Genomic DNA, 24,492 nt, shown 5'->3' with positions numbered 1-24,492 from the left:
AACAAAAATACATTGTAGCTGCGTATATCTAGATTATTCTGGACCATACATTCTGTATATATAGAAAATAAACCCCCTCAAAAAATGAAATGACAAAGAGAACACAAGAAGACATGAAACCCCAATCAAACCCCAAATCAACCAGCTAGCCAATCAGGCGGCACAATCTCAGAGTAAACACGGACAAGCGTGGCATAGTGTTGGACAAAGCAATGCAAGATGATTTTCAATGGCTTTTTACTACCATCAAGACCAAAACAGCCAGTTAGTCCTCATTGGCCCCCAGCCCTTTTTTGGGCTCCCCACAGCTTTCTTTTCTTATCCTGGCACCCCTCCTCTCCCAGCAAAGCCTTGAGGCATTCAGTGGTCTCCACTAGAACCATCCAGGTGTGTCTCCTGCAAGAGTTCCATGCTCCAAAATGATCATTCCCATCCCCCAAATCAAACCCTCTTTAAAATAGGTACGTTTCCAAAGCATTAGCCACAAATTTTAGTTATTCCGTTTAATAAATGCCAACAAATATGCACCGAGCATCTATTAGGTACAAGCCAAGAGTGTGTGTCTATGGGGGAAGGGAGTGCGTAAGATCCAGTCCCCACCCTCGAGGAGGTGAAAATTCACTAGGGAGGCCAACCGGAGGATGCAAATAACTATAATTGCAGGGTAGAATGTAGTAGCTGCCACAAACAGCTCCAGCCAACAAGCTGCAGGATGCCGCAGGAGGAAACAATGAATTTCAGCTTAGTGAGGCTCAGGACAGGTTCAGTCACGAGGCAGCACTGGCCCCCGGAGACACATCTGTCCTTTGAAAGATTATATGAACTCTTGTGGCCCCCCAATTGGTGGGTTATCCTGAGTCCCTTGCCTATGCTAGGCTAACTACCACAAGAAGGTTTAGCATCCTAACGTTTCTTTCCTGAAACGTGCCAGCTCCTTACCCAGGAGGATTATGCAGTCCGCTCCAGTTGGTGAAACAGATTAGGACATATGCGGCTGTGCACACATCCCTGGCCCCACCCCCCCCACTGAACTCCTGCCCACCTTCCAAGGTCTCAGCTCAACATCACTTCCTTGGAGACATACTGACCACTCTCTATCTACTGGTACCCTCTCCGCATCCAGTCACGGCTATCTCATTTCAACAGGGAGATACACGCACTGGCACTGTAATAAGATGTTCTCATTCAGCTGTTCACTTCTTTTTTTTCATTTTTTTTTTCTATTTATTTTTGGCTGCGTTGGGTCTTCGTTGCTGCACGCGGGCTTTCTCTAGTTGCCGCGAGCAGAGGCTACCGTTCATTGCGGTGCGCGGGCTTCTCACTGCGGTGTCTCCTCTTGTTGCAGAGCACTGGCTCTAGGCGCACGGGCTTCAGTCATTGCAGCACGTGGGCTCAGTAGTTGTGGCTCGTGGGCTCTAGAGCGCACGCTCAGTAGTTGTGGCGCACGGGCTTATTTGTTCCACGGCATGTGGGATCTTCCCAGACCAGGGCTCGAACCCTTGTCCCCTGCACTGGCAGGCGGATTCTTATTAACCACTGCACCACCAGGGAAGTCCCTGTTCACTTTTTTAAAACTTAATATTGCAGGGAGGTCAGTGGTGCAATGGATAAAAACTTAATATCTCCCCCATAAGAATAAAAACAGACAATGAATGCAGGGACTTTGCTTGTTTTGTTTGCCTATGTGTCCTTAGTGCCCGATAAATCACAGCATTTAGTTGAATGAATTAATGAATAATAATAGACTGAGTCAATCTCATCTCCTCCTGCAGTCTCTTCATCTCCCTGGTTGGTTTGTTAGTTTTTGTGGTGTGGGATCAATGGTTTTAGAAAACATATAGGATGAATTTCACATTGATTTCATCTACTGAAAATACTCATATTTGGGTTCAGTATGGCAACTGGCAAATCAGTATAGTTTCTCAGGCTTTGGTTCACGAGGGGGCTTCTAAGCGTAGCACGTGACTTTTCAGGAAAACTGATACAATACACAGCACACCGGGACCATCATCCCTGCCCTCCACTGTCCTTTCTTTCAACAAACACTACTATGCATGTATTATGTGCCAGTCGGTGCAAGATACTAGAGATAAAAAGCTGAGCAACAAAATCGAGGGCTCTGCCCTGATGGAGCAAAGTCGAGGGGGAGGAACTGTCAGTAAGCAGCTGCAGTGAAATACAGAGGGACAAGGGCACCCGCTGGGGGGCTGGGGCTGGGCCTGGACCTGCGGCCAGTGGTCAGGGAAGGTCTGTCGGAGGAACACCTGTGCGGAATTCTAAGGGAGAAGTAGGAACACCCTGGGTGAGACTGGGCAATGGGGAATGTTGGCAAAGAGAGGTGCAGACCAAGGCGAAGCAAGTTCAAAGGCCCAGAGGTGACAGCAAGCTTGGAACCAAAAGACATTTACCCTTAGAGGCCACCGAGGGATTCGAGGCCAGGAACTCTTGGGCTTTCTTACTCAATACCAAGACCAGGAAAGCTTAGAGGCAGTGTGGGTCACCAGTTGCACCTCAGGAAATGACTGCAGTGTAAGCTCCACAGGGGCAGGACTCTGCCGCTTCATTCACCGTCTGAGGGTGGGCCCAGCAACATAGTAGACTCTTAACAACCATTTCCTGAGTGAACAAGTGCCCTGAAGGTGACCTCAGCCATCTCCTCTGGTGTCACCAAGCCCCACAGAATCATAAGACCAAGAGGCATCTTGAGAGCCAGCTGGTCCACTTTGTCCCCTCCAGGCTGTCTGACCTGCCCTCAGACCTGCCAGAGAGGACACCACCTTGTAGATTTTATCAAGTTAGTAGCAGCATGACTCAGAAATTCATTTCTTGAAGTCATACACATACAGCCGAGGGACAGACGATCTGTCCAGTCATCTGGTGAGTCGGGGCAGGATGGAAAAGAGCAAGGACAAGAGTCCTCAACGCCCAGCCGGCAGGTCAGGCAGCAAGGTCCCTCTGGTTCCCCTGCATTCTCTGTCACCTACTGAGGCACCAAGGTGCCTCACTTCCCAATCTGCTCCTGAAGATCAGCGAGCCCACATTCCCCCAGCAGCACCTTCTCCTGTGGAAATTACATCTCCGGGTATATCTGGTGGTGAGATTTTTCAATCCAACTTTAGCTCATCTCCTGGTACCATGCGCTGGCTGGATGCTGCCATCCCTCTCAGAGAAGGCTACTGGCCGGGCAGCTGTGAAGAACGGACACCACATCTGGCCTAAACCCACATCTCACCACATATATAATTCCACTTTGTAAAATGCTTACATCTCCATGAATGGACATGTTAACAGTAATTATCTCTCGCTGATAGGATCGTGGACAATCTTTTAAAACCTTTTATTGCTGTTTATCTGTATTTTCTGATTTTTCTATCACTCCCTCATATTTCAGGATTTCTAAGGGGACTGACTGGCATCCTCTGCTTATTTGTTGAACTGAAATAACAGTAAAGCCCAAGTATTAACCCTTCATTTCCCAAAGTATGAGGCATGTGCCCCTATTGATACAGGAGAAGCTCTGAGTGGTACTAAGACACCTTTCAGGACCACTGCTGAGAGAAAGGGTGCCCCCTCTGAAGCCTCCTTCAATCATTTTCACTATTCAAGGAGGAGGCTTTAGCTTGGTACAATTTTGCTTTCAACTCCCCTAGAAGAATTGTTGTTCTCCCTGTGTAACCAAAAGAGCTGAGAAGGCAGGAAAACAGCACCTAAGCAGAAGCCAGTGACTGCTGTCCTTTGACTGTATTTGTCTTTATGACTACCTTCTATTTATGGGATGTTTGTGCAATTATACTAGAGAGATAAAGCTTCCTTTATTTATTTATTTATTTATTTATTTATTTATTTATTTATTTTTTGCGGTTCGCGGGCCTCTCACTGCTGTGGCCTCTTCCGTTGCGGAGCACAGGCTCCGGACGTGCAGGCTCAGCGGCCATGGCTCACGGGCCCAGCCGCTCTGCGGCACGTGGGATCCTCCCGGACCGGGGCACGAACCCGTGTCTCCTGCATCGGCAGGCGGACTCTCAACCACTGCACCACCGGGGAAGCCCAAAGCTTCCTTTAAATAAGGAAACTGAATTTAAGTAAAACTGCACTTCAGTAATAAAATTTTAAAGTAAGGAATTTGGTCTAAGGGGATAATGATCAGAGTGATGTAGGTGCACCCGTGTATTGAAGCCCAAGGACAGTGGTGGTAACCTCTGGTGAAGGTAAAACCACCCCAATGGAATATCAGTGCACAGCAGAATATCCCAATAGCTCGCTACCCCAGGTTTTGATTTTTGTCTGTTTATCTTATCATTTCAGTATAAAAACAATAGCATGGAAATAATAAATGAGGAATTTGCTCAGATGGTGACCCAGGCAGATGGGGGACAGCTTCAGAACAGGATTCCAAGCTTGTCCAGATAAGTCCTGCTGGAAGACTGATGGAAGAAGGAGGCTCCTAAGAGCAGATAGAATTTCTTTGTAATGTTTGCCCTGAGGAAAGAGGCCCTTCCACAGGAAGAAGGTCAAGTCCGGTCTATTTTTATAAGAGCATTTCAAGTGGTTAGTGGACTTATTTCCTGTGGTTCCCAGGAATTCTGCAGCAGGCGCTCAGGAGGATGTTGGTGATAGGGAGCAGGGACTTGATGAGTGAGAATCAATAATTATCTCTATATTTGCTTCTCTTTTTCTATAAAAATAATCCAGAGGAAAAACACTTGCTTTAAAAGAGCAAAGTTCATGACAACAGAGAGCAGAATGCGACATAAAAGTGTCCCATTGTTCCTTAGTGTGTGGCAGAGTCTTTAGGTCAAGATTTTGCAAGCTGAAGACTGATTTACTCACTCATTCCCTTCCCTCCCTCATTTACTCAAGAAAGGGATGAGCGACTCCTCTGTGCCAGGCATGGTTTAGAGACTGGGGAGAAGGTGGTGAATAAGCATGACTCAGTGCTCCAGAAGCTTACAGGCGAGTGGGGGAGAAAGACATCAAGCAAGTAAACACATGGATGGACATACAATGAAATTACAAATGATGGGAAGTGTTGAAAAGGGAAAGAACAAGAGGCAACAGAAGAGAATAAGAGAGGCAAAGGGGGACAGAACTTAGACCAGGAGGTCAGGGAAGACCTTTGAGGAGGTGGCACTTCAGCCACCATCTGCAAGGTGGAAAGAGGTCGGGAAGGGCATTGCTGGAGACAGACATGTGTATGAAGGCAGCCGTGTGGAGAAGACCACTATGGACTCAAGGATCTAAGAGAAGACAGGAATGGATAGGACATAACAGGCAAAGGGAGGGAGGAATGGGAGGTCAGGCCAGGTCATAGGGTCTCAGGCCATGGTAAGAGTTTGGGTTTTACTTCATGGAAATAGAAAGCCACAGAAGGTTTTAAGCCAGGGAGTGATCATCTGATATAGGTTTTAAAAGATCTGATTCTGTGTATAGAAATGACTGGAGGGGGCCAAGAACAAAAGAGGGGACTACTTTAAAAGTTAAGACAGGAGCTGGTGGTGCACTGGACTGGGTATTGACAGTGGATGATAAGAACATAAATTCAATAGCCCTTAACTAGAGTCAAAGGGCTTGATCATGATGAGAGCTTAGAGAGGCTGACTAGCTAACAGGGCTGGGACCAGGGTGGGACGAGGGAGGCACTTGCTTCAGGTACAAAATTTACTCAGAAATCAAGAGAAATACTTTTTTTTTTTTTTTTTTTTTTGCGGTGCGCGGGCCTCTCACTGTTGTGGCCTCTCCCGTTGCGGAGCACAGGCTCCAGACATGCAGGCTCAGCGGCCATGGCTCACGGGCCCAGCCGCTCCACAGCAAGTGGGATCCTCCCGGACCGGGGCATGAACCCGTGTCCCCTGCATCGGCAGGCGGACCCTCAACCACTGCGCCACCAGGGAAGCCCCCAAGAAATACTATTTTAATGCAAGGTTTTTAAAAAATCAAATTTAACGCAGAAAAGTCCATGATGAACAAAATATCAAATTTCTTTAAAAGAAAAAAAGGATCAGTAACAGTGCTGTGCTAAGCCATATAAGGAAGCTGAGGCAAAAGGGAAAAATCAGTAACTGATCCTGTCTTTACGAAAAATTTTGACATTTTGTTCATTTCCTCATGCTTGTCCTGTCTAGCTGACCGTCCCCACCTGTAACACAAGAAGCCACCATGTAACCCTCTGCTCTGAAATAGATATTATGGAAAGAAAACTAATGACATAAATCATCACAAGCTCCCCAATGGTTTAGACAGTATCCCTTCTCCTTACTCTGGAGATTCAGACAGAAGGTGCAAAATAGTTGCTTCATAAATATTTCTGATGGTAGTGTTAATGGCTAAAATTTATCAGGCTCTTAACATGTTAGATACTTTGCCAAAAACTGTTAAGTACAATTATCTCATTTAATTCTCACAACAAATCTGAGGTAGGTATAGTATTACCCGTTTTACCATGCCTGGCATATACTTGATAGGCATTTAATAAATATAGGAAGGGGCTTCTCTGGTGGCGCAGTGGTTGAGAGTCCGCCTGCCGATGCAAGGGACATGGGTTTGTGCCCCAGTCCGGGAGGATCCCACATGCCGCGGAGCGGCTGGGCCCGTGAGCCACGGCCGCTGGGCCTGTGCGTCCGGAGCCTGTGCTCCACAACGGGAGAGGCCACAGCAGTGAGAGGCCCACGTAACGCAAAAATAAATAAATAAACAAATAAAGGAAGAAAGGAAGGATGAATAGATAGAAAGGAAAATAAGAGAAAGAAAAAGTGATGGGCTTTCCACTATTTCTTCAAAGTCCTATAGGAATAACTAGTGATTCCAAGTCTGGCCAACACTGTTCTCTAAAAAGTGCTATTCATCTTGCTTAAAAGGACTGGTAGAGCAAGGAAGCTAACCTTAAATATCACCTTCTTCCACAGGGAATATTTTTGATAAGTTGGGGTTTTTTTACACCTTTTCCCAACAGCTTTTCTCAGAACATATTTCTTGAATTCATTCATTCCCATATATTTATTGAGCAATTATTATGCATCAGGCACAGATCTAGGTGTTGACAATACCAAGTGAGCCAAAGGGACCTGATCTGGGCCCTCCTGAGGCTTCCATTAGAAAGAGAGAGAGAGAGAGAGAGAGAGAGAGAGAGAAGGTGTGTGAGACAGACAGTAACAAGTAAGCAAACACATAAATAAAATCATAAATTATCATAAATGTTACACAATAAACACATTTGGGTCAAACACACAGGGAAGGGATGGGATCTCCCCTAGACAGGGTGGGCTCAACATAAGTAGACTCAGGGAGGCTCCCAACCCTCAGCTGCCAAATATGCTGTTAAGAATTTTTGCAAATCAGATCAACCAAGCTCCCTACAGAATGTGAAACTTGACAACCTAATGACCTGCTCCTACGCAGAACAGTTTTGAAAAGCAACAGCCGTTTATGTATCTATTTTCCGTACAAACAAATCCATAGAAAAGTTATTCACACCATCAAGGGTTTAGGAATACAGTATCATGAAAACATTAGGAAGTGTTCTGCCTTCTGACCGCCCCACCCCATGGGCCCACCTCAATGTCTAGATTTATCAAATTCCAGAGGAGCCCCTTGAACCTGACAATGTCAAGGAGCCAAGGAATGTAGGCTCCTTGAAAGTCAAGAGGAATTATGTGTAAAAAGATGGCAGCCCAGAGAAGTAAGAAGTCTCTCTGACATTTCTCCTTACTTCTTGTTGCCTAATCTGCTTTCAAAGGCCAATAACGTAGACATAGAAGTGCTCCATGTTTCAAACCACGCCACCCAACGTAATGGTGCTTTGATCTCTAAAACATGAGAGAGAAAAAAACAAAAAACAAAACAAAAAAAAACATGAGAGAGGAGCAGTGGATGGTGGAGGATATTAATGGCTTTAAAAGGTCAGTTAGAAGAAAAGAAATAAACAAGGAGAGAAACCACGAAGAGCAGAAGGGATGAGGGCAAACCATGCTTCCAGCTACCGGCCAAAATTAAAGACAACTCCTATGAGGCCATGTTTGACATATGAGTGTACTGTCCTCATTATTGGTCCGGGGCTATCATTGTGATTTTTCTGATAAATGGCATCTTGATTGCAACGTGCACATCCCTGGAGACGCTAGACACAAGGGGCAGATGTACCTCTTAGTTGAGCTTCTTGGATAGAAGATTTCAACTCACTTCCAAGCTCTTTCATCCCTTATCAAACACCAGTCATTTCCCGGGGCCTTCAGTGGTGGTGCTCTCTTGCTCCATCTCCTTCCCCTAAAGCCCACCTTGTTCCTGCCAATAGCCAAGCTGCATGTGGACCTGCGTGTGGAATACCAGTGACAGTGACCTGGTCACAGGACCCGAGAACTATCAGATGTGCTGAAACAGGGCAAACAGTGCAAACTGAAGACTGGTCCCTTTTGGACTTTTCATGTGGGATCAAAGAGAATTGGCAAGTGAAAGGAACCTCTAAAAACAGCCAAAGTTCTTAAAAAGAAATAACGCAGAAGGAAACAAGTTTTATATGTCCTGATGCAGGCTCTGCAAAAACTAGGCCCTGGAAGGCTGGCGCTGGGGTGGAGGATTCTTTTCTTCCTGCCCTTTGGCTGTGACACCCACTGGGTCCCTTTGCGAATCCTGGGCCCCCCTCCCCTGCCTACTTCCTGCACGGTGCTGGACGCCTCTCCAGGAATGTAGCTGTTGGGGCACAGCTGGGGCCTCCGTGGCCCGCTTTCAAGATCCAGAATAGACTCTGACATGTGAAACGAGTTCCCTGGGGTTTACAGTTCCTCTTTCGTATCCAAGCACCTTACAACACAAAACCGCACGCCAGGGCTGCTAACTCTTTTTCCAGAGATGCTTGGATATCTCTCTCTGGCAGAAATGGGAGTTTTGTCTTTTTTATTTTTGAATGTTTTGAGTGAGCATGGGGCCCTTGGAAACGAGGCTGCCCCGTGGAGAGGCAGCAGGATAAACTGATGTCTTGGGACTGAGGGTTTTATTCTTGGCTAAGCCACAGATTTGCTTTGATAAGCCGTCAGCCTCTTGGCGCCCTGGTTCTCTTGGCTAAAGAAAAAGGAGAGCCATTCATCCATCCGGTAAACAGCAGAAAGAGCAAATACGAAATGATTATCAAGTACCCAACGTTGAGTCTATACAACAGACACCCCAAGATGCTTGTTTACTCATATAAAATGCTTTGTGAAACCCCAAGTGTTATAAAAATGTAAATAATCAACACGCTAAAACATAGGCTCTTATTAATAACATTCATGATACCTTCTATTTCCAAAGCACTCACTACATTGCAAGGCCCTTCCCAGGACTCACTCTATTGCTTCCTCATGGCCCCATGATGGGATCGGTCCTCATAACAGCTTCCTTTTTTTTTTTTTTTTTTTTTTTTTTGTGGTACACGGGCCTCTCACTGTTGTGGCCTCTCACGTTGCGGAGCACAGGCTCCGGACGCACAGGCTCAGCGGCCATGGCTCACGGGCCCAGCCGCTCCGTGGCACGTGGGATCCTCCCGGACTGGGGCACGAACCCGTGTCCCCTGCATCAGCAGGCGGATTCTCAACCACTGCACCACCAGGGAAGCCCACAGCTTCCTTTTACAGATGAGGATCAGAGAGATTAAATGACTTGCCTGGTCATGCAAGTAGTTAAAGACACAGGAGAAACCAAAAGCCGTGTCTATGAGAACTTCCCTTTTTCATGGCCTTTCCAACCCAGTTAAGAAGGAAGATCTTTTACTCAGTTTACCCAGTGGCCTCTGGCCTCACCCCAGCCCCTTTAAAAGCAAAGGCAAATGACCCTGCCATGACAAAAGCCAAGACGGACTTGGCCAACACTGGGTCATTTTGGGGAAGCATCACAGTGACAATCAGGAAAGTGCTGGTGGGTGCCACTGTACCGCTGTGGAAGACGACAGTCATGTGTCAAGGCAGAAACTTGCAAAGACTTCATTCAAGGAAAAGAAGTACCTCCTGCAGAACCCAGGCCATGGGGCTCTGTGACCTACGGAGGCTGGTGGAGTAAAACGAGTACAAAAGCTAAGGAACACTCAGTCCAAGGGGCATTTTATTCTCTTTCCCACATTTCTTTGGCAATTCAAATCACAGACTCTGGAGTCAGAAAAGCCTCCCTTCAACTCTCGGCTTTCACATTTATGTAGCTGTGTGACCTTAGACAAATTATCTGCAGCTCTCTGAGCCTTGGTGTCCTCAACTGCAAAATGCGGAATAAAAAAGCAATACCTTGAGTTCAGCTCAGGGCAGCTCCCCTGTTCTGTTAATTAAACTCTGGGACATCAAACTGGCTAGGGTAGATCACTGCATAGAAAATATTACTTTAAAAAAAAAAAAAAAAAAGAAAGAAAATATTACTCTATTCATTTACCTCCCAGCCTATAAAAACAAAGAAGGAAAAAAAAGCAGTGCCTGCCTAACAGAATTTCTTTGAGATTAATTAAAATAATGTATGTAACACAGAGAGATCAGCTCAATGCATTGGGACCACCTAGAGGGGTGGGATAGGGAGGGTGGGAGGAAGACGCAAGAGGGAGGGGATATGGGGATATATGTATACATATAGCTGATTCACTTTGTTATACAGCAGAAACTAACATAATATTGTAAAGCAATTATACTCCAGTAAAGCTGTTAAATTAAAAAAAGAAAAATAATGTATGTAAAGCACTTAAGACAGTACCTGGTACACAGTAAATGCTCGAGAAAAGGTCACTATTTTATTATTTATGGACACATTTTATTATTTATGGGTATGTCCATAGGACGCTATTGGGAAACATATGGTAGGGCAAGCCCTCAGTATTTCCAAAGAGATAACAAACACATGCTTCAAAAGACTGAGTTTGGAGAAGCCAAATTTTCTAGGTCAGGAGAGAAGAAAAAAAAAAAAAAAAAAGACTCAGCAAACAGACTCTCTTTCTATGAGCTGGAAGGTCTGCTGATTTCAAGAAAGGAATGTCCTTGCTGGGCTGGTTCTGGAGACTGTAACTTGCACAACAGATTCAAAAGATTTTTGGAGACACATCAGTAAGAGAAGGCTAGACTAAGGGGGCGAGGGCTGCCAGAGGCCCTGCAGAATCACTTTGCATTTGGCTCGAAGCCCCAGGGCTTTAAAGTGTCAGTCTGCAGGAAGGATATTTCCGTTGAAGATGTGTGCAGGTCTTCAGGGTGGCTAAGTGCCTGCAGGATGCTCTGGCCCGGGGCGTACCATTAAAGTTCCGACAGAACTGGGGCCCGCAGAGCACACCGCTGCACCAGGGAGCGCTCTGTTTTTCCTCTCGAATGGAGGCTGTTTTCTCTAAGCACTTAAAAGAATTCCTGACCTCCAACTAAATGAGGCTCTATGGGGGAAGTGCTTTAGGGGTGGATAAGCCAGACTGCAGAAAATTAAAGATCCATAATCAAGGGAAGGAATGAAGGATATTGGAGGAGAGTCTTCAGAATGTATATGTCTGCTCATATTTTCTACTCTTCATTGAGGAGTATGAGAGCTAAGGCTGGGTGACACAGCCCAATTAGATGAACATCCCCTACTTCCTGTCGGCTACACTCTGTCTAAGCATCTATGCCCCTCTTATCTGAAGCACAGCTTGATAAGTCTGGTATGGGCCAAACTGTAAACTCCTTAAAGGCAGACACTGTGATTTCTACTACAGGTCCAGAATCCCTTATTTGAAAAGACTTGGGGCTAGATATGTTTCAGAATCCAGAATTGGGGGGATTTTAGAAAGGTAGTATGGTATGTATACTGTATATTATGGAACAACTCCAGTAGACGCTTGGTCTAGTAGCCTATAATCAAGCATGTCAGTACCTCTGCACCAGATTATATAAATATTAACACGAAGTAGAATAAATAAAGACTTTAAATAGTCTCAGGACAGTCTGGGTCAGGTTTTGCCACATTTGAGTTATGGAAGGACTTCTGGTTTTCAGAGTCTTTTGCATTTCAGAATTACAGATTAGGGATTTCAGACCTTTCTTTTTCTTTTCCTTTTTTTCCCCTTCTTTTCTTTTTTAAATTTCCAGGACATCTGCAGCATCCTGCTCCTGGCAGGCGCTGAGTAGAAGTTGTCAACCAGAGTATAACATCTTTTTTTTTTTTTTAACATAAATGTATTTATTTATTTATTTATTGGCTGCGTTGGGTCTTCGTTGCTGCACAGGGGCTTTCTCTAGTTGCGGCAAGCGGAGGTTACTCTTCGTTGCAGTGCGCGGGCTTCTCATTGCGGTGGCTTCTGTTGTTGTGGAGCACGGGCTCTAGGCACGTGGGTTTCAGTAGCTGTGGCACGCACGCTCAGCAGTTGTGGCTCGTGGGCTCTAGAGTGCAGACTCAGTAGTTGTGATGCATGGGCTTAGTTGCTCCTCAACATGTGGGATCTTCCCAGACCAGGGCTCAAACCCGTGTCCGCTGCATTGGCAGGCGGATTCTTAACCACTGCACCATCAGGGAAGCCCGCGTATGACATCTTGATCTCCCTGATATAATACCTGATTCTGGAAGCCAGGGGATAGTTTATTCTCAGTGACTTCGGGATTCTTAAGAATTAGAAGGATCCTAAATTAAAGAACAGGAGACGAAGACTACTGACTCCATAGGTTCTCTGTCATCCTGGACAGTAACACACACAAACCCAAGAAATATACTGAGAACTGGTCACTAGTATATCATAGCACCTAAGCAAGTAAGAAGAGAGCTTCACTGTACATCAGTGATAAGGAAAAATTCTACCCTATCACTTAGAAAATGATATTTTCAAATATTGCTAAAATATCACTAAATGTTAAAAATCAAGTTTGTTCAGTCCTAAGTCAATAGCACGGATGATTGGCAAAACTAAACAATAAGATATACAGAGGCTGATAATCAAGCTAACGTCTACTGAATGCTTACAAGTTTTCAAGTGCTGGGCTCAGCGCTTTGCATGCATTATCTTTTAAGACTTATAGAACTCTGTGCAATAGCTACAGTTATGGGGCCCCATTCTGGAGATGAGGAAACTGAGGATCTGAGTAATTTGCTAGTGAGTGTCCAGCCAGGACTCCAACCTGAGTTTAGCAGTCAGAGGAAAAAAAGAAGGAAGGAAGGGAGGGAGGGAAAGAGGGAGGCAGAGAAAAGGAAGAATAGAGAGAGAAAGAAAAAAAAAAGCCTTGACTTAAAGCATTTGCCACTTTCTGTGGTACAAATACTCTCACTGGGGCCAATCTCAAGCTACTAATGGTTCAACAACTGGCTCGCAAAATTCATGAATATTTAACAATTGGCTTTCACAAACTTGTAGGAGCCACCTCCTACACACCACTGTCAAGTCCATCCCATGGCCATGTCCATAGTTTACTGCTAACTTTGGAAGATGAGATTTCAGCTCATGGAACAGAACTGCCTTAGGAGGAGCATGTGGAAGTGATAGCCCAAGCCAGTCAGCCATGACTCCATTCCTTCCTCAGACCTGGTGCAGATCACCAAGGGTGGAGCAGGAAAAAAAGAAAGAAGAACACACTCCCTTTCCTCACCAGAGGCATGAAGTGGGTCCCTGCCAACCTGACACTCCCTGGCAGAAATAAGAACACCTGGAACTTTTTTCCAGACCCTACCAACTTTCTCTTGGTCAGATAAGGAGGTCAGACTTGAGACCAAAGGGTCTGACCCCTTCCTTTAGATCCTTTATTTCCTTAATATTTCCTTTGAAGAAGTAAGGAAGTATCTTCTACAAGATGGGAACCAGGTTTGGCCCTGCTTTTAACCCAGGGTAGGATATTCCAGCCCTAATGTGAACCCAATTAAAATACATGTGGGCTCTTGGCTTAGCTACTCTGTTAATACCTGTAGGACATCACCTTCTAATTAGGTGTCCTGATAATATGTTTTCATGAGAGTCTCCCAAGAAGGGAATGGCCTGGTATTCGATCAACAAACGTGCGCAAGACACTGATGACGTGCAGCCACCTGCTAAGGGCTGGGTCTAGAAAGAAAAGGCACAGTGTCTGTTCAGGGCCTCAGAGACTAATGAAGGAGACAGTCAGACAAATATAGTTAAATTATATTTATTCACGCTTCCAACAAATATCTATCAAATGCTCATTCAGTGCCAGGCATTTTACCAGGTACTAGGAGACCATGGTGAGCAAGGCAGATTGGTTTGTACTGTCATGGAGCTGAAAGCTCAATCATGAAGAGAGACATGAATTAAATAATCACAAGAATGAAGGTGTAATTAGAAACTGAAGTAAGAGCTCTGAGGAAATGTTAAATGGTCCTGTGAGAACTAGAGGAACCTGATCCAATTAAGGGAAGTCAGGCAAGGCTTCCTTGAGGAACTGACAACTGAACTAAGACTTGAAGAAAAAGCAGGAGTTAACCAGGTGAGTGGGGTAAAGAGAAGGAGGAGAGGAACACTGCTCCAGAGAGAGGGAACAGTGTAGGTAAAGGTCCTCAGGTAGGCGGGAATGCATGGTTTCAAGGAAGTGGAAGGCTAGTTTGGACAGATGAGGAATGAGGCAGAGGAAGAGGCCAGGGCTGGTCCTCCCAGAGCCCCACAGGCCTTGTTCTGGCCTTAGTCTTTATCCCAGAGCAATGGGAAAACAATGAAGGCTTTAAGCAGGGAATATGCACAGCCATTACACCCAGTGCTGTGACAGAGTAAATGGAATGCTGCTATGGGAGCATTAGGGAATCAACTAATCTGAACTGGTGTGTGTGGAATGGAGGAAGAGTAGGGATGTCAGGGCTGGGGATGTGTCCAAGCAGGCTTTCTGGAGGAGGAAGTATCTGAGACGAATTTCTGAAGGATGAGTATGACTTAGAAAGGCAATGGTGGAAGGGTGGAGGAAGGGAGAGAGAGAGAACGTGGCTGGGTGAGTGTGAGGGTATGGGGGGACTCCAAGAAAAGCAGGCCAATAAGAGAAAAGGCAACAAGGTTAGGTGGGGACCAGATGAGGAAAGCCTTACAGGTCATGGTGGGGTCTGGGTTTTATCCTGACGGCAGCAGGGAACCCACCAACACAATCAAAGATCTTCAGCAGGAGAGGGATGCTCATTTTCACATGTTAGAAGGGTCCCTGGCAGCAGGGTGTAAAGTGGACTGGAAGAGAGCAGTGCTGGAGAAGAGAGGCCGCTGCCGCCTGCCTCAGCAGCCCAGGTGAGAGAAGGTGTTGCACCTGCACTCAGGCAGCACGGTGAGAATGGAGTAGGGAGGGTGATGCTAGGAGACATTAAAGAGGGACAGATGAAAGGGCTTTGTCACCAGTACGATGGGTGGGAGTGATTTCTACTCTAATCAAAGAATAGTCTCAACAAAATGAATTCTATTTGTGCTGAGTCTTGCCTTATGACCTTGTACACAGTCAATTTTTGTAAATGCTCCACGTGTCCTTGAGAAGAACGGTGTTGACTAATTGGGGGGTGCAGGGTTCTCTTACATGGTTCATTCCATTAAACATGTTAATTGTGTATTTCAATCTTCCACATCCTTAATATTTTCTTGTCTGTTTGCTCTATCATTTATGACAGAAATGTGTTAAAACCCCCCACCGTCATTGTGAATTGGTCAACAACTTCTCTTTACGTATTTGTCAATTTTCACTTTATATATTTTGAGGCTATGTCATTAAGTATACATGTTTAGAATTTTTTTATCTTTCTGTTGAATTGATCCACTTACCATTATGCAGTGATCCCTTTTATTCCTGATCATTCTTTTTGCCTTAGACCTACTTTATATGATATTAATATTGCCATACCAACTTTTAGTTTTTTGTTAACATCTGGTGTCTATTTTTGTGTGTGTGTGTGTGTGTGTGTGTGTTTTTCATTCTTTTGCTTCTAACCTTTCTGTGTCCTCATGTTTTAAATGTGTCTCTTGTAATCAGAGTGTAGATGGATTTTTTAAAAATCCAGTAGCTAGTAAATTTAGCCCATTTACATTTATTGTGATTATAAATGTATTTGAATTTATTTCTGCCACCTAATTATGAGCAATTTAAAAAAACATTTCTATTATTTTTCTCTTTGTTCTAGATTCCTTTGGATAAGTACAATTTTATTTATTTCACCTCTTTTCCCTTAACCCTACCAGTTGCTGACTGGAATTAATGCATTTTATTTCTTTTCTTTTAAGTAGTTACCCTTAATGTTTAAACATGCATATGTGACTTATCAAATTCTAAGGTTAATTAATATCTCTAAGGCAGAGTTAAGGCTTTTGGGTGATTCCATTCAAAGATACAGGATCAAGGACTTAGGGCATATTTGAAACCAAAGGTGAGATCTGTTTTACATATGCTGGGTTTGAGGACACATACCCAATTATCATCTTAACGGATGCCTACACATCTACCTTCAGTGGCTTAATATACTTTGCAAAATATCCTCCTTCATGGGTATTTTGCATTGCTTAAGCAGTGACAGGAGTTAAAAACAAAATTTAAAAAATAAACATCACTGTTTGCCTTCCTTTGATTCTTAGAACCATGTCTTCCCTTCTGACCTAGCCACCAGGGCCAAACTGAACACTAACGTGTCCTAGAAACAGCAAGCTTCACAAACATTCCTTCGACAACTGTCAATAAGCTGAGAACTGAGTCTGAAACAGTGACCTGAATTCTCTCTTACATAATGATGGCTTACCTTTGCCTTCTCCATCTTCTCTACTATGTTTGTGGCTTAAATGATGAGGGAGGAGGGGCTTAGCTAATTTCTGCCAAATATGAGAGGGAAGGAAAAACTCTATTTCCAAACCAACTGAAAAAATTATTTTCAATTAAGCATTCAATCGCAGCTGACCTAGACCACATCAGGATTCAACTAGTTCAACAAAACCACTTACTCGTATCTCCTAGAGGTTAGGTCACAGTTGTAAACTTTCCAAGTAGTGTTATGAATACTGTGCCCAGTTAATCCTTCAGACAACTCTGAGGTCGGCAGGGTGGGGATTATTAGAGGACACATCTCGGAAGGAACGAATGACTTGCCCAGAGGCTTCCAGAGCCAATTTGTGTGCAGCTGGGGCTGTACAGTGTTGCTCACTCTCCCACACTGAAAAGTGACTCTTGTATTCCTGCATGAGAGCGTATACTTAACATCCTGTCCATGTGTCAGAGTTCAGGATCTCTTCCAGAGGCTACAGCTAACAAAATATATCAGGCTTAACATGGACGTTCCAATAGGCTTGGTGTTCCTCTCACTTTAGTGTCACTGGTAAGTCCAGAAAAATCTCCCCAGGGCCCCAAATCTCAGAGGGCTGGGCTTAGCACACGACGATGACATGGAGTCCATTGGGCTTGGTCTTTTCCATCTCCCAACACACACACAGATAACCCCTTCCCCTGTTGATAATACTAACCACAAGCAGGGCTTATAAATTATGCTCAGTGCCTGATTTCACATAGTTAATGGATTCAATTGTTAGAGCAATTTGTGAAAATCCCCAAGGGCCTGATAAGGCTGCAGCCTAATGGTTTTATCACGTCATATACTTCCTTCATTCCTATCTTTTAACAATACTAAATTGGCAAGGAACTCTGGACCAACCGCTGCTAAAAATATAGGTAAACTGTAAATAAAACTAAATGGGGGGAGGGGAATTTTGTGCCTCTGCAGTTCCCTTCACCAACAAAAAGAGATTTCATTTTTTTTGTATGTTTTGGCTGATTCATAATCCCACTGATACAGTCTATTGAATTCACATTGACACAAGGCTTATTTTCAGGCATCAGCAAGTCACTTTCAGACTACCGTCTTTCCTGTGTGATCTGACGACATACAGGAAGCTGTGGACCCAGGCAACTGAACTTAAGGGCGACGGGAGAAATCTGAAGTCAGTGCAGCCACACCATCACTGTCCCTCTTACCGGGGGGAGCAGGCAGAGAACAGAGGCATGGGCTTGTATAACCCCAGGCTGCAATGCAATCAAGGGGGAGGGGATGCCCGCCGGCCTCTGACAGAGGGCCTTTAGCTTCATGGTTTACACACACATGAATGTGAGCATCAGTATAATTCTTGGCCAGAACTGATGCCTCCAACCTCGGCCAGTCTTTTGGTGCATCTGTTCCCTTCATCCCAGTGGGATGGAAGAAAGAATGCAAATGGGTAGAGCCAAATCCATACGCAACACATAGAAACCAACTTAATGGAGACTCCCCATGGGTGCTGGATCTAGAAGGGAGGCTGTCCTCACCACGCAATTGCTGCACAACCAGGGCTAATGGGGACCTCCACTTGAGAAAATCCAGGGACAGCAAGAAACAAAATTCTGCCCATCTAAGATGGACAACACAAATGGCTCTTTGTACAGTGAAATGGCCACCACCAGTATATGATTATTTTCTCCTATACCAAATTAAGTACTCAGTAAGTGCTTGAAAAGAAAAAAAAAACTGATGGAACAAAAAATATGGATTATCTCTTAGCTGTAATTTAAGGAAGAAGGATCATTGTTGTATGCTAACAAGAGGTGATGGGTGAAGATGCCCATGTTTGGAAGCACTAAATTGCTTTACATTGAGGGGATCCAGAATGGAGCGGAGTGAGGAAGCGGAGGGACAGGAAGATTGAAAGGCCGGGACGGAAAAGGACTGAGTAGAGAGACAATGAGAGAGAGTGAGAGAGACAGAGGTGGGCACAGAGACTCAGAGGCTTGTGGATAAAGAGACAGCTTTGGAAAAGAGAGTGAGGGTTTGGGAAGGAAATGCAAAGTGCTGTGCAAGGTGAACTCTGCAGTCTGCCCTATGAAACTTGATGTATATGAAATTAATTTTCCATCTGTTATTGGACTATGTGAAAAGGGCCGGACAGAGTTTCACCATATGTGAAGGGGATATTTGGAGTGGTCTGACTTTAAAGATAGTTTATAGGGTGTATGCAAAACTCTCTTTGGGGGTCCTTGGAGGGACTTCAAACCACAGCCCTTGTGGCTGTAGACTGGGAGAGATGTACTAGACACATTAAAATGCCTAGAACAGAGGAAACACGTGGAGGCTTCCAACATGAACCCTAATTCCAAAGTCACCAGGACAAATCACCCAAATTGCTCTTTTGATTTCTGATGGAATTACCTTCTATGCAAGCAGCTCCGTGAGGCCACTCCAAGGATGCGTGGATGGGGAGTGTGAGAAATGCAGGAGGCTGGCTGGCCTTCCGTCAAGTTCACAGGGCTCCGAACACCTGGTAACTTGGGTTCTCTGGGAAATGAAGAGATGCATGGGGGCAAAAGTGGAGGCTGTTGGTGGTGACAGCCAATACCTGGGTCACAAATGAGTAACTTAATGAATGATCAGGTCGTGGGGGCAGATGTATGTGCCAGGCAATGGGTAAAATCCCCACTTCTAATACTACTACTGCGGTACCAGTGAAGTCACTTAACCTTGTCATGGCGATTAAAGGCAAGTTAGGGCTTTCTTTCAACAGACCCCTTTTGAGGCTCACTGACTAGCTGTTGACCTTGGACAGGCCACTGAGCAGCTGTAAGCTTTGGTTTCACTATATAAAAAAATGAGGATAACATTAGCATCTGCCTCAAAGAATTATGGTGAGGAGGACATGAGTTATCTCATAGCCCACAATATGTTAACGATGATGATCATTGTTACGGTAAGGCCACTTGATAATCAACGTGTACAATTAGCACCTACTCGCTCTTATAAGATGAAGTTCTCATGTTGGTTTTCCAGTCTCTTCTTCACCTCTTTCTTGTACAGTCCTTGTTGTCAGCACCAATTCATTCTCCTAAATGGTGGGGTAAGTAGATATTTTAAAATACTGAAGTTTATTGGCTTTGCTTTTTAGTCCTCAGCAGTGTCATTGATGCATTTTTACACTAAAAATATAAATTTGTATATAGTGGGTATATACAACATTAGAGGATTATAATAGGCAGTATGGTGGTTTCTGTGTCAACAGTAAGTATGTCTCATTAGAAAATAATTAGGAGGAAGATGGCCTTAGTCCCAGGAACAGACTACCGTCTTCCCTGTGTGATCTGACGACATACAGGAGGCTGTGGACCCAGGCAATTGCCAGCAGAACCTTCAAAATGCTCCACCCCATAAAATGTCCTTTGGCAGTGACTGCCCTTTAAAAACCCCACTGAACACCTGCACGTGCCTTCTTTTCCAGCTCTGGTTCTGTTCCCACCAGTAAACCCAGAACTGTCCTTTACAAATTAACTGCTGGCTGTCTCGGAAATGCCCCTCACTGCCACCTACCCCGCCCCCACCTTCCCCATGGGTCTCCCATGCCCAAGCTCCCGGGGCTATGTCTATACAAGGGCCTCAGCACCTGGCCGAAACAGTGGGAGGGTGGAGGGCACAACCTCAGTGCTGGCCTCTCGGCATTTGTGGGTTTCAGCCAGAACCTGAGTGTTATTTTAGGGCAACTTCGGCTTTTAATTTGAGGATGTGTGTAGATCAGAAGGAGGGACCAAAACATTTTTTTTCCTCTCCGCCAAATGATCAAATTTGATGTTCTAAAAAACACACAGCCTGGTCCAGAGCTGTGTCCAATTGGGAAGTGAGACATGCCTGAAAATCCCTCCCCTACCAGGGACCATCCTTCCTTAACCACTGGCCACGGCCCAGGCCTGTTTACTGTGGACAGCACCTGGGCAGTCTGTGGTTACCACCCGCCCAGGAGCCTGTGCCCTGAGGCTCTCCTTCCCTTCTTGAAAGTGCACGCTGCACCTTTGCTGGAAGAACGTTCTACAGGGTTGTTTAATTTCTTACAGCCTTGAAAGCGCCATAACCAGGAGCTGCTCAGCCATGGCTGAAGGGGAAATCACAACCTTCACAGCCCTGACGGAGAAGTTTAATCTGCCTCCAGGGAATTACAAGAAGCCCAAACTCCTCTACTGTAGCAACGGGGGCCACTTCCTGAGGATCCTTCCAGATGGCACAGTGGATGGGACAAGGGACAGGAGTGACCAGCACAGTAAGCACCCATCTCACCTTTCTGGTGCCTTCCTTAGTCAAGGATGGAAGAAGGGAGGATAGCTAAAGAAGGGCTGTACCCTCTTCCCCAAGGCTCTATTCAGGCATGACACACTCAGAGGCAGGGGGAACAAGGTGTAAAGGGTCTAGGTGTGGAAAAGGGGGAGTTGCAAAGGCTACAGCCTGCCTCAAGAGGTCCTATTTCAAGAGTTTAAGAGGACTCTCTGTTGACCTAACACAACTGCTGTGAGATCAGACTGGCTACCAATGTTCAATTGTTCCAGATTTCTGTAACTAGCAGGAGGTCTGGTCCCCAGGGCCCTGCTCGCTCCATGACAGGAAGGGCCACATGGGGCAGGGTTGGTAAACCCCCCACAAAGACATGGGCTCAATTTCAAGTTAACTGACTCTCCAGGTTATCCTCCTACTGGGCTTGATTTGTGAAATCCTAGTTCATAATCGTAGTCTTACACGTCATAAATTGTACTGCTCTCACTCTGCATATCGTGCAGATGTGCTTGTGGTAACCGGGAGGAGTGAAGTCATTCTCCAGGCCTTACAGAAACCAAAGGGCAAGTGCGATTCCAGCCAAAGGCTGACTGTCTCTTCTGGGCTCTCCTGCCAGCCCAGCTCCCAGATGGTGTTGATAAATGGAGGTATGACCTTGGAGAAAAGAATCTCCTCAACTCTCTAAGAAAAAAAATCTCTTCGTTCTGCTTTAGTACTTCCGGCGGTGGTGTGTATGTTTGATGTTAGGTGTCTGGGTCCTACTGTGATGTGCTCAGGGATTCCCTGAGCACCACCAAGGCATTAGATGTTGGACAGGAGCCAGAAGTCAGATCTGGTCCCTGATAAGAGGGTCTGAAGGGTCAAACGTGTCACGCACCAAGAGAAGGAACGTGTGGATGAAATCAGGAGACACAGAATAGCATGGGTGGTAATTAAGGTTGCCGCAGGATGGCTTTAAAATGAAATGCAGAACACTGGCTTTGATGTGATGGTTTATATGTCAGGTAGTCTTTCTTATTCACAGGATATGCACCAAAGGTTGCAGGCACTAAGCACAAATGGCCACCCCAGTGGCGCTCACTCTCCATCCTCAGATGCACAGGTGGTGGGGACGGAAGCCAGCGTTTACCAAACCAGGCGGCACTGTCCTGTCCTTCCCGCCCACCAAGCAGACCCTTGAGATGAGAAGCAGGAAGACTGAGGTTGGGGCTGGACGCTGCAGGGTTAGACTTTTTCAGCTTGGTTTTGATAGCTTATCTTCAGATGGACCTGTTGAATGCCTTATACCTGATGCAAAACAGGTACCAGAGTGAAAGCAAAAAAAAAGACTGCTGAGTAGGTCAAACACATACAGAAGCAATGCTTACTGCAAATAAATGGACTCAGACGGCGGTCTGTTGTGTCAGACAAGCTACACAATTCATGTGATCTGCCTCATACAACACAAAGGGAACAAGCTGTAATTTCTCAAAGGTTTTAAACATTTCTAAAAAGTCTTAGCTTTCTGAACCAACGGGAATGCTCTCTGGTCCTTAGAGTCCCAGGAGAAAAAACCTTGGTGATGTGTTCCACGGCGTTACCTGGCTCTTCTGGGAAACCTTAAATTCTGGGGTAACAAGAAGCTACAATTACAATTCCAAGTACTGGAATTTCTGTACAAATGGTAGATGACTTCACTGTTAACGTTACAGACTGCACTCTGGGTATGGAACTTTGGGACAACTTCTGCATAGTGCTGCGAATTCAGCTGCCCGGCCTCAGATGTCGGAGCCCTGGAGGGCGGCATACGGTAGCGTAGGAGTGTGTGTGAGGAGGTCTGCACACAAGTGATGCTGGATTAATTACTTTCCAAGTGAACTTGGGCTAGTTACTTAACCGTTTTGGCCTCACTTTTCTCACGTGTAAAATAAGAATGATATTACTTGCCTCACAGGCTCCCTGGGAGGGTTCCACGAGATAACGCAGTGAAAGTTCTTGACACAGTCCCCTGACCCAGAGCAACAACTCAGCACGTGTGGCTATTCTTGCCACCACTGTCACCACCACCAAGACTTCCATGTATTCAACACAGCACATGGAGATACAGTACAACACTTAAGGACCTTGCCTAGTCTCTTCTCTCCAATAACACTGCCCTCCATGAAGGCCAAGGGTCTAGATTCAGGGTGTTTTGGTTTTTTTTTTTTGGCGGTACGCGGGCCTCTCACTGTTGTGGCCTCTCCCGTTGCGGAGCACAGGCTCCGGACGCGCAGGCTCAGCGGCCATGGCTCACAGGCCCAGCCGCTCCGTGGCACGTGGGATCCTCCCAGACCGGGGCACGAACCCGTGTCCCCTGCATCGGCAGGTGGATTCTCAACCACTGCGCCACCAGGGAAGCCCTAGATTCAGGTTTTGATTCAAGGCCTCTCTGGCAACATTCAGAGTCGTTGCGTTGGCCTATTTACTTAGTCTAGAACTAAGAACAAGGGCCAAGGACGACAGAAATCAAAGTCGGGTGAGCAGAAATACATCCCCGTACCTGTCAATGCCAGGAGAACTGGATAATCCGCATAGCCCCTACAGAGTCAGAGGCCCTAGATTTAGAGACAGAAACCTTGAGTTCATATTCCTATGCTTCCACTTTCTAACTGGAGCAGCACTAGACAATTACCATTCTCTCCATTTTGCATAAAGTGCTCTGCCAAAGCAGCTTCCCATCCCCCATCCCCAAGACCCTTCCAATCATTCTCTCTTGTCTAGCAACGTAAAAGTCTCCAGTGTTCCCAGCTATCTCATCTTGGGGGAAAATACTGAGGAGGCTCAGTTTCCTCACCTGTGCAACAGGAAGAGCAGCACTGCCTTGTGTGCCTGACAAATCTGAGATGAGATCCTGCAGCCCAGAGGACTCCCTTCCTACCATGGATGTGCCCTGTAAATGTGGTTCTGTTGCCCTCTTCTGCCCAGTGATGGTACTGCCACAATCCTTCTGAATTTCAAGTTTCTTCAGAAACAGAATCAACCTGGGCAGGCATGGAGTGGATGATCCCTGCGTGGTTGGCACAGCCTGGCGAGGGAATGGTTTCTATTCTTTGATCATTAGTTTCAGCATGACTGGAGACCATGGTGACAAATAGACAGCCACACTCTAGGACTTCCTTCAGGAAGAATATTTCTAAAAGCCAATCAAATATTCAGGTAAATCTACATAAATTATGCAAGGTAGAACTGTACGCCTCCCAGCTCTACAAGGCAAAAACAGAAAAAAACAAAAAACCTACTTTCACAGCTTTTCCTTTTTTAAAAAATTTTCTTTTATTTAACATCTTTATTGGTGTATTAACTGCTTTACAATGGTGTGTTAGTTTCTGCTTTATAACAAAGTGAATCAGCTATACGTATACATACATCCCCGTATCTCCTCCCTCTTGCATCTCCCTCCCACCCTCCCTATCGCACCCCTCTAGGTGGTCACAAAGGAGCTGATCTCCCTGTGCTATGCGGCTGCTTCCCACTAGCTATCTATTTTACGTTTGGTGGTGTGTATATGTCCATGCCACTCTCTCACTT

The 24,492-nt window shown here is 45.5% G+C and overlaps 1 protein-coding gene and 1 non-coding gene across 3 annotated transcripts in view; both read left to right on the top strand.

Annotated features, from left to right (window-relative positions):
• The first annotated feature begins 10,239 nt into the window (after nt 1–10,239).
• Nucleotides 10,240–10,399, top strand: LOC112065632 (small nucleolar RNA SNORA36 family). Its single transcript, XR_002892136.1, has one exon. It is a non-coding gene; the product is annotated as a small nucleolar RNA SNORA36 family (small nucleolar RNA).
• A 3,939-nt stretch (nt 10,400–14,338) lies between these two features.
• FGF1 (fibroblast growth factor 1) overlaps nt 14,339–24,492 on the top strand; it is a 26,702-nt gene continuing 16,548 nt past the window's right edge. For both annotated transcript variants that reach the window (XM_007123324.3, XM_028493326.2), the window contains exons 1-2: nt 14,339–14,378; nt 20,736–20,938. In XM_007123324.3, the coding sequence (XP_007123386.1) occupies nt 20,770–20,938 (169 nt within the window). In that variant the 5' untranslated portion in view covers nt 14,339–14,378; nt 20,736–20,769. The remainder of the gene's footprint in view (nt 14,379–20,735; nt 20,939–24,492) is intronic.

The sequence above is a fragment of the Physeter macrocephalus genome, chromosome 8, assembly GCF_002837175.3.
Source record: "Physeter macrocephalus isolate SW-GA chromosome 8, ASM283717v5, whole genome shotgun sequence".
Classification (NCBI taxonomy): Eukaryota; Metazoa; Chordata; class Mammalia; order Artiodactyla; family Physeteridae; genus Physeter; species Physeter macrocephalus.
This window is presented reverse-complemented; position numbering and strand designations above follow the sequence as displayed.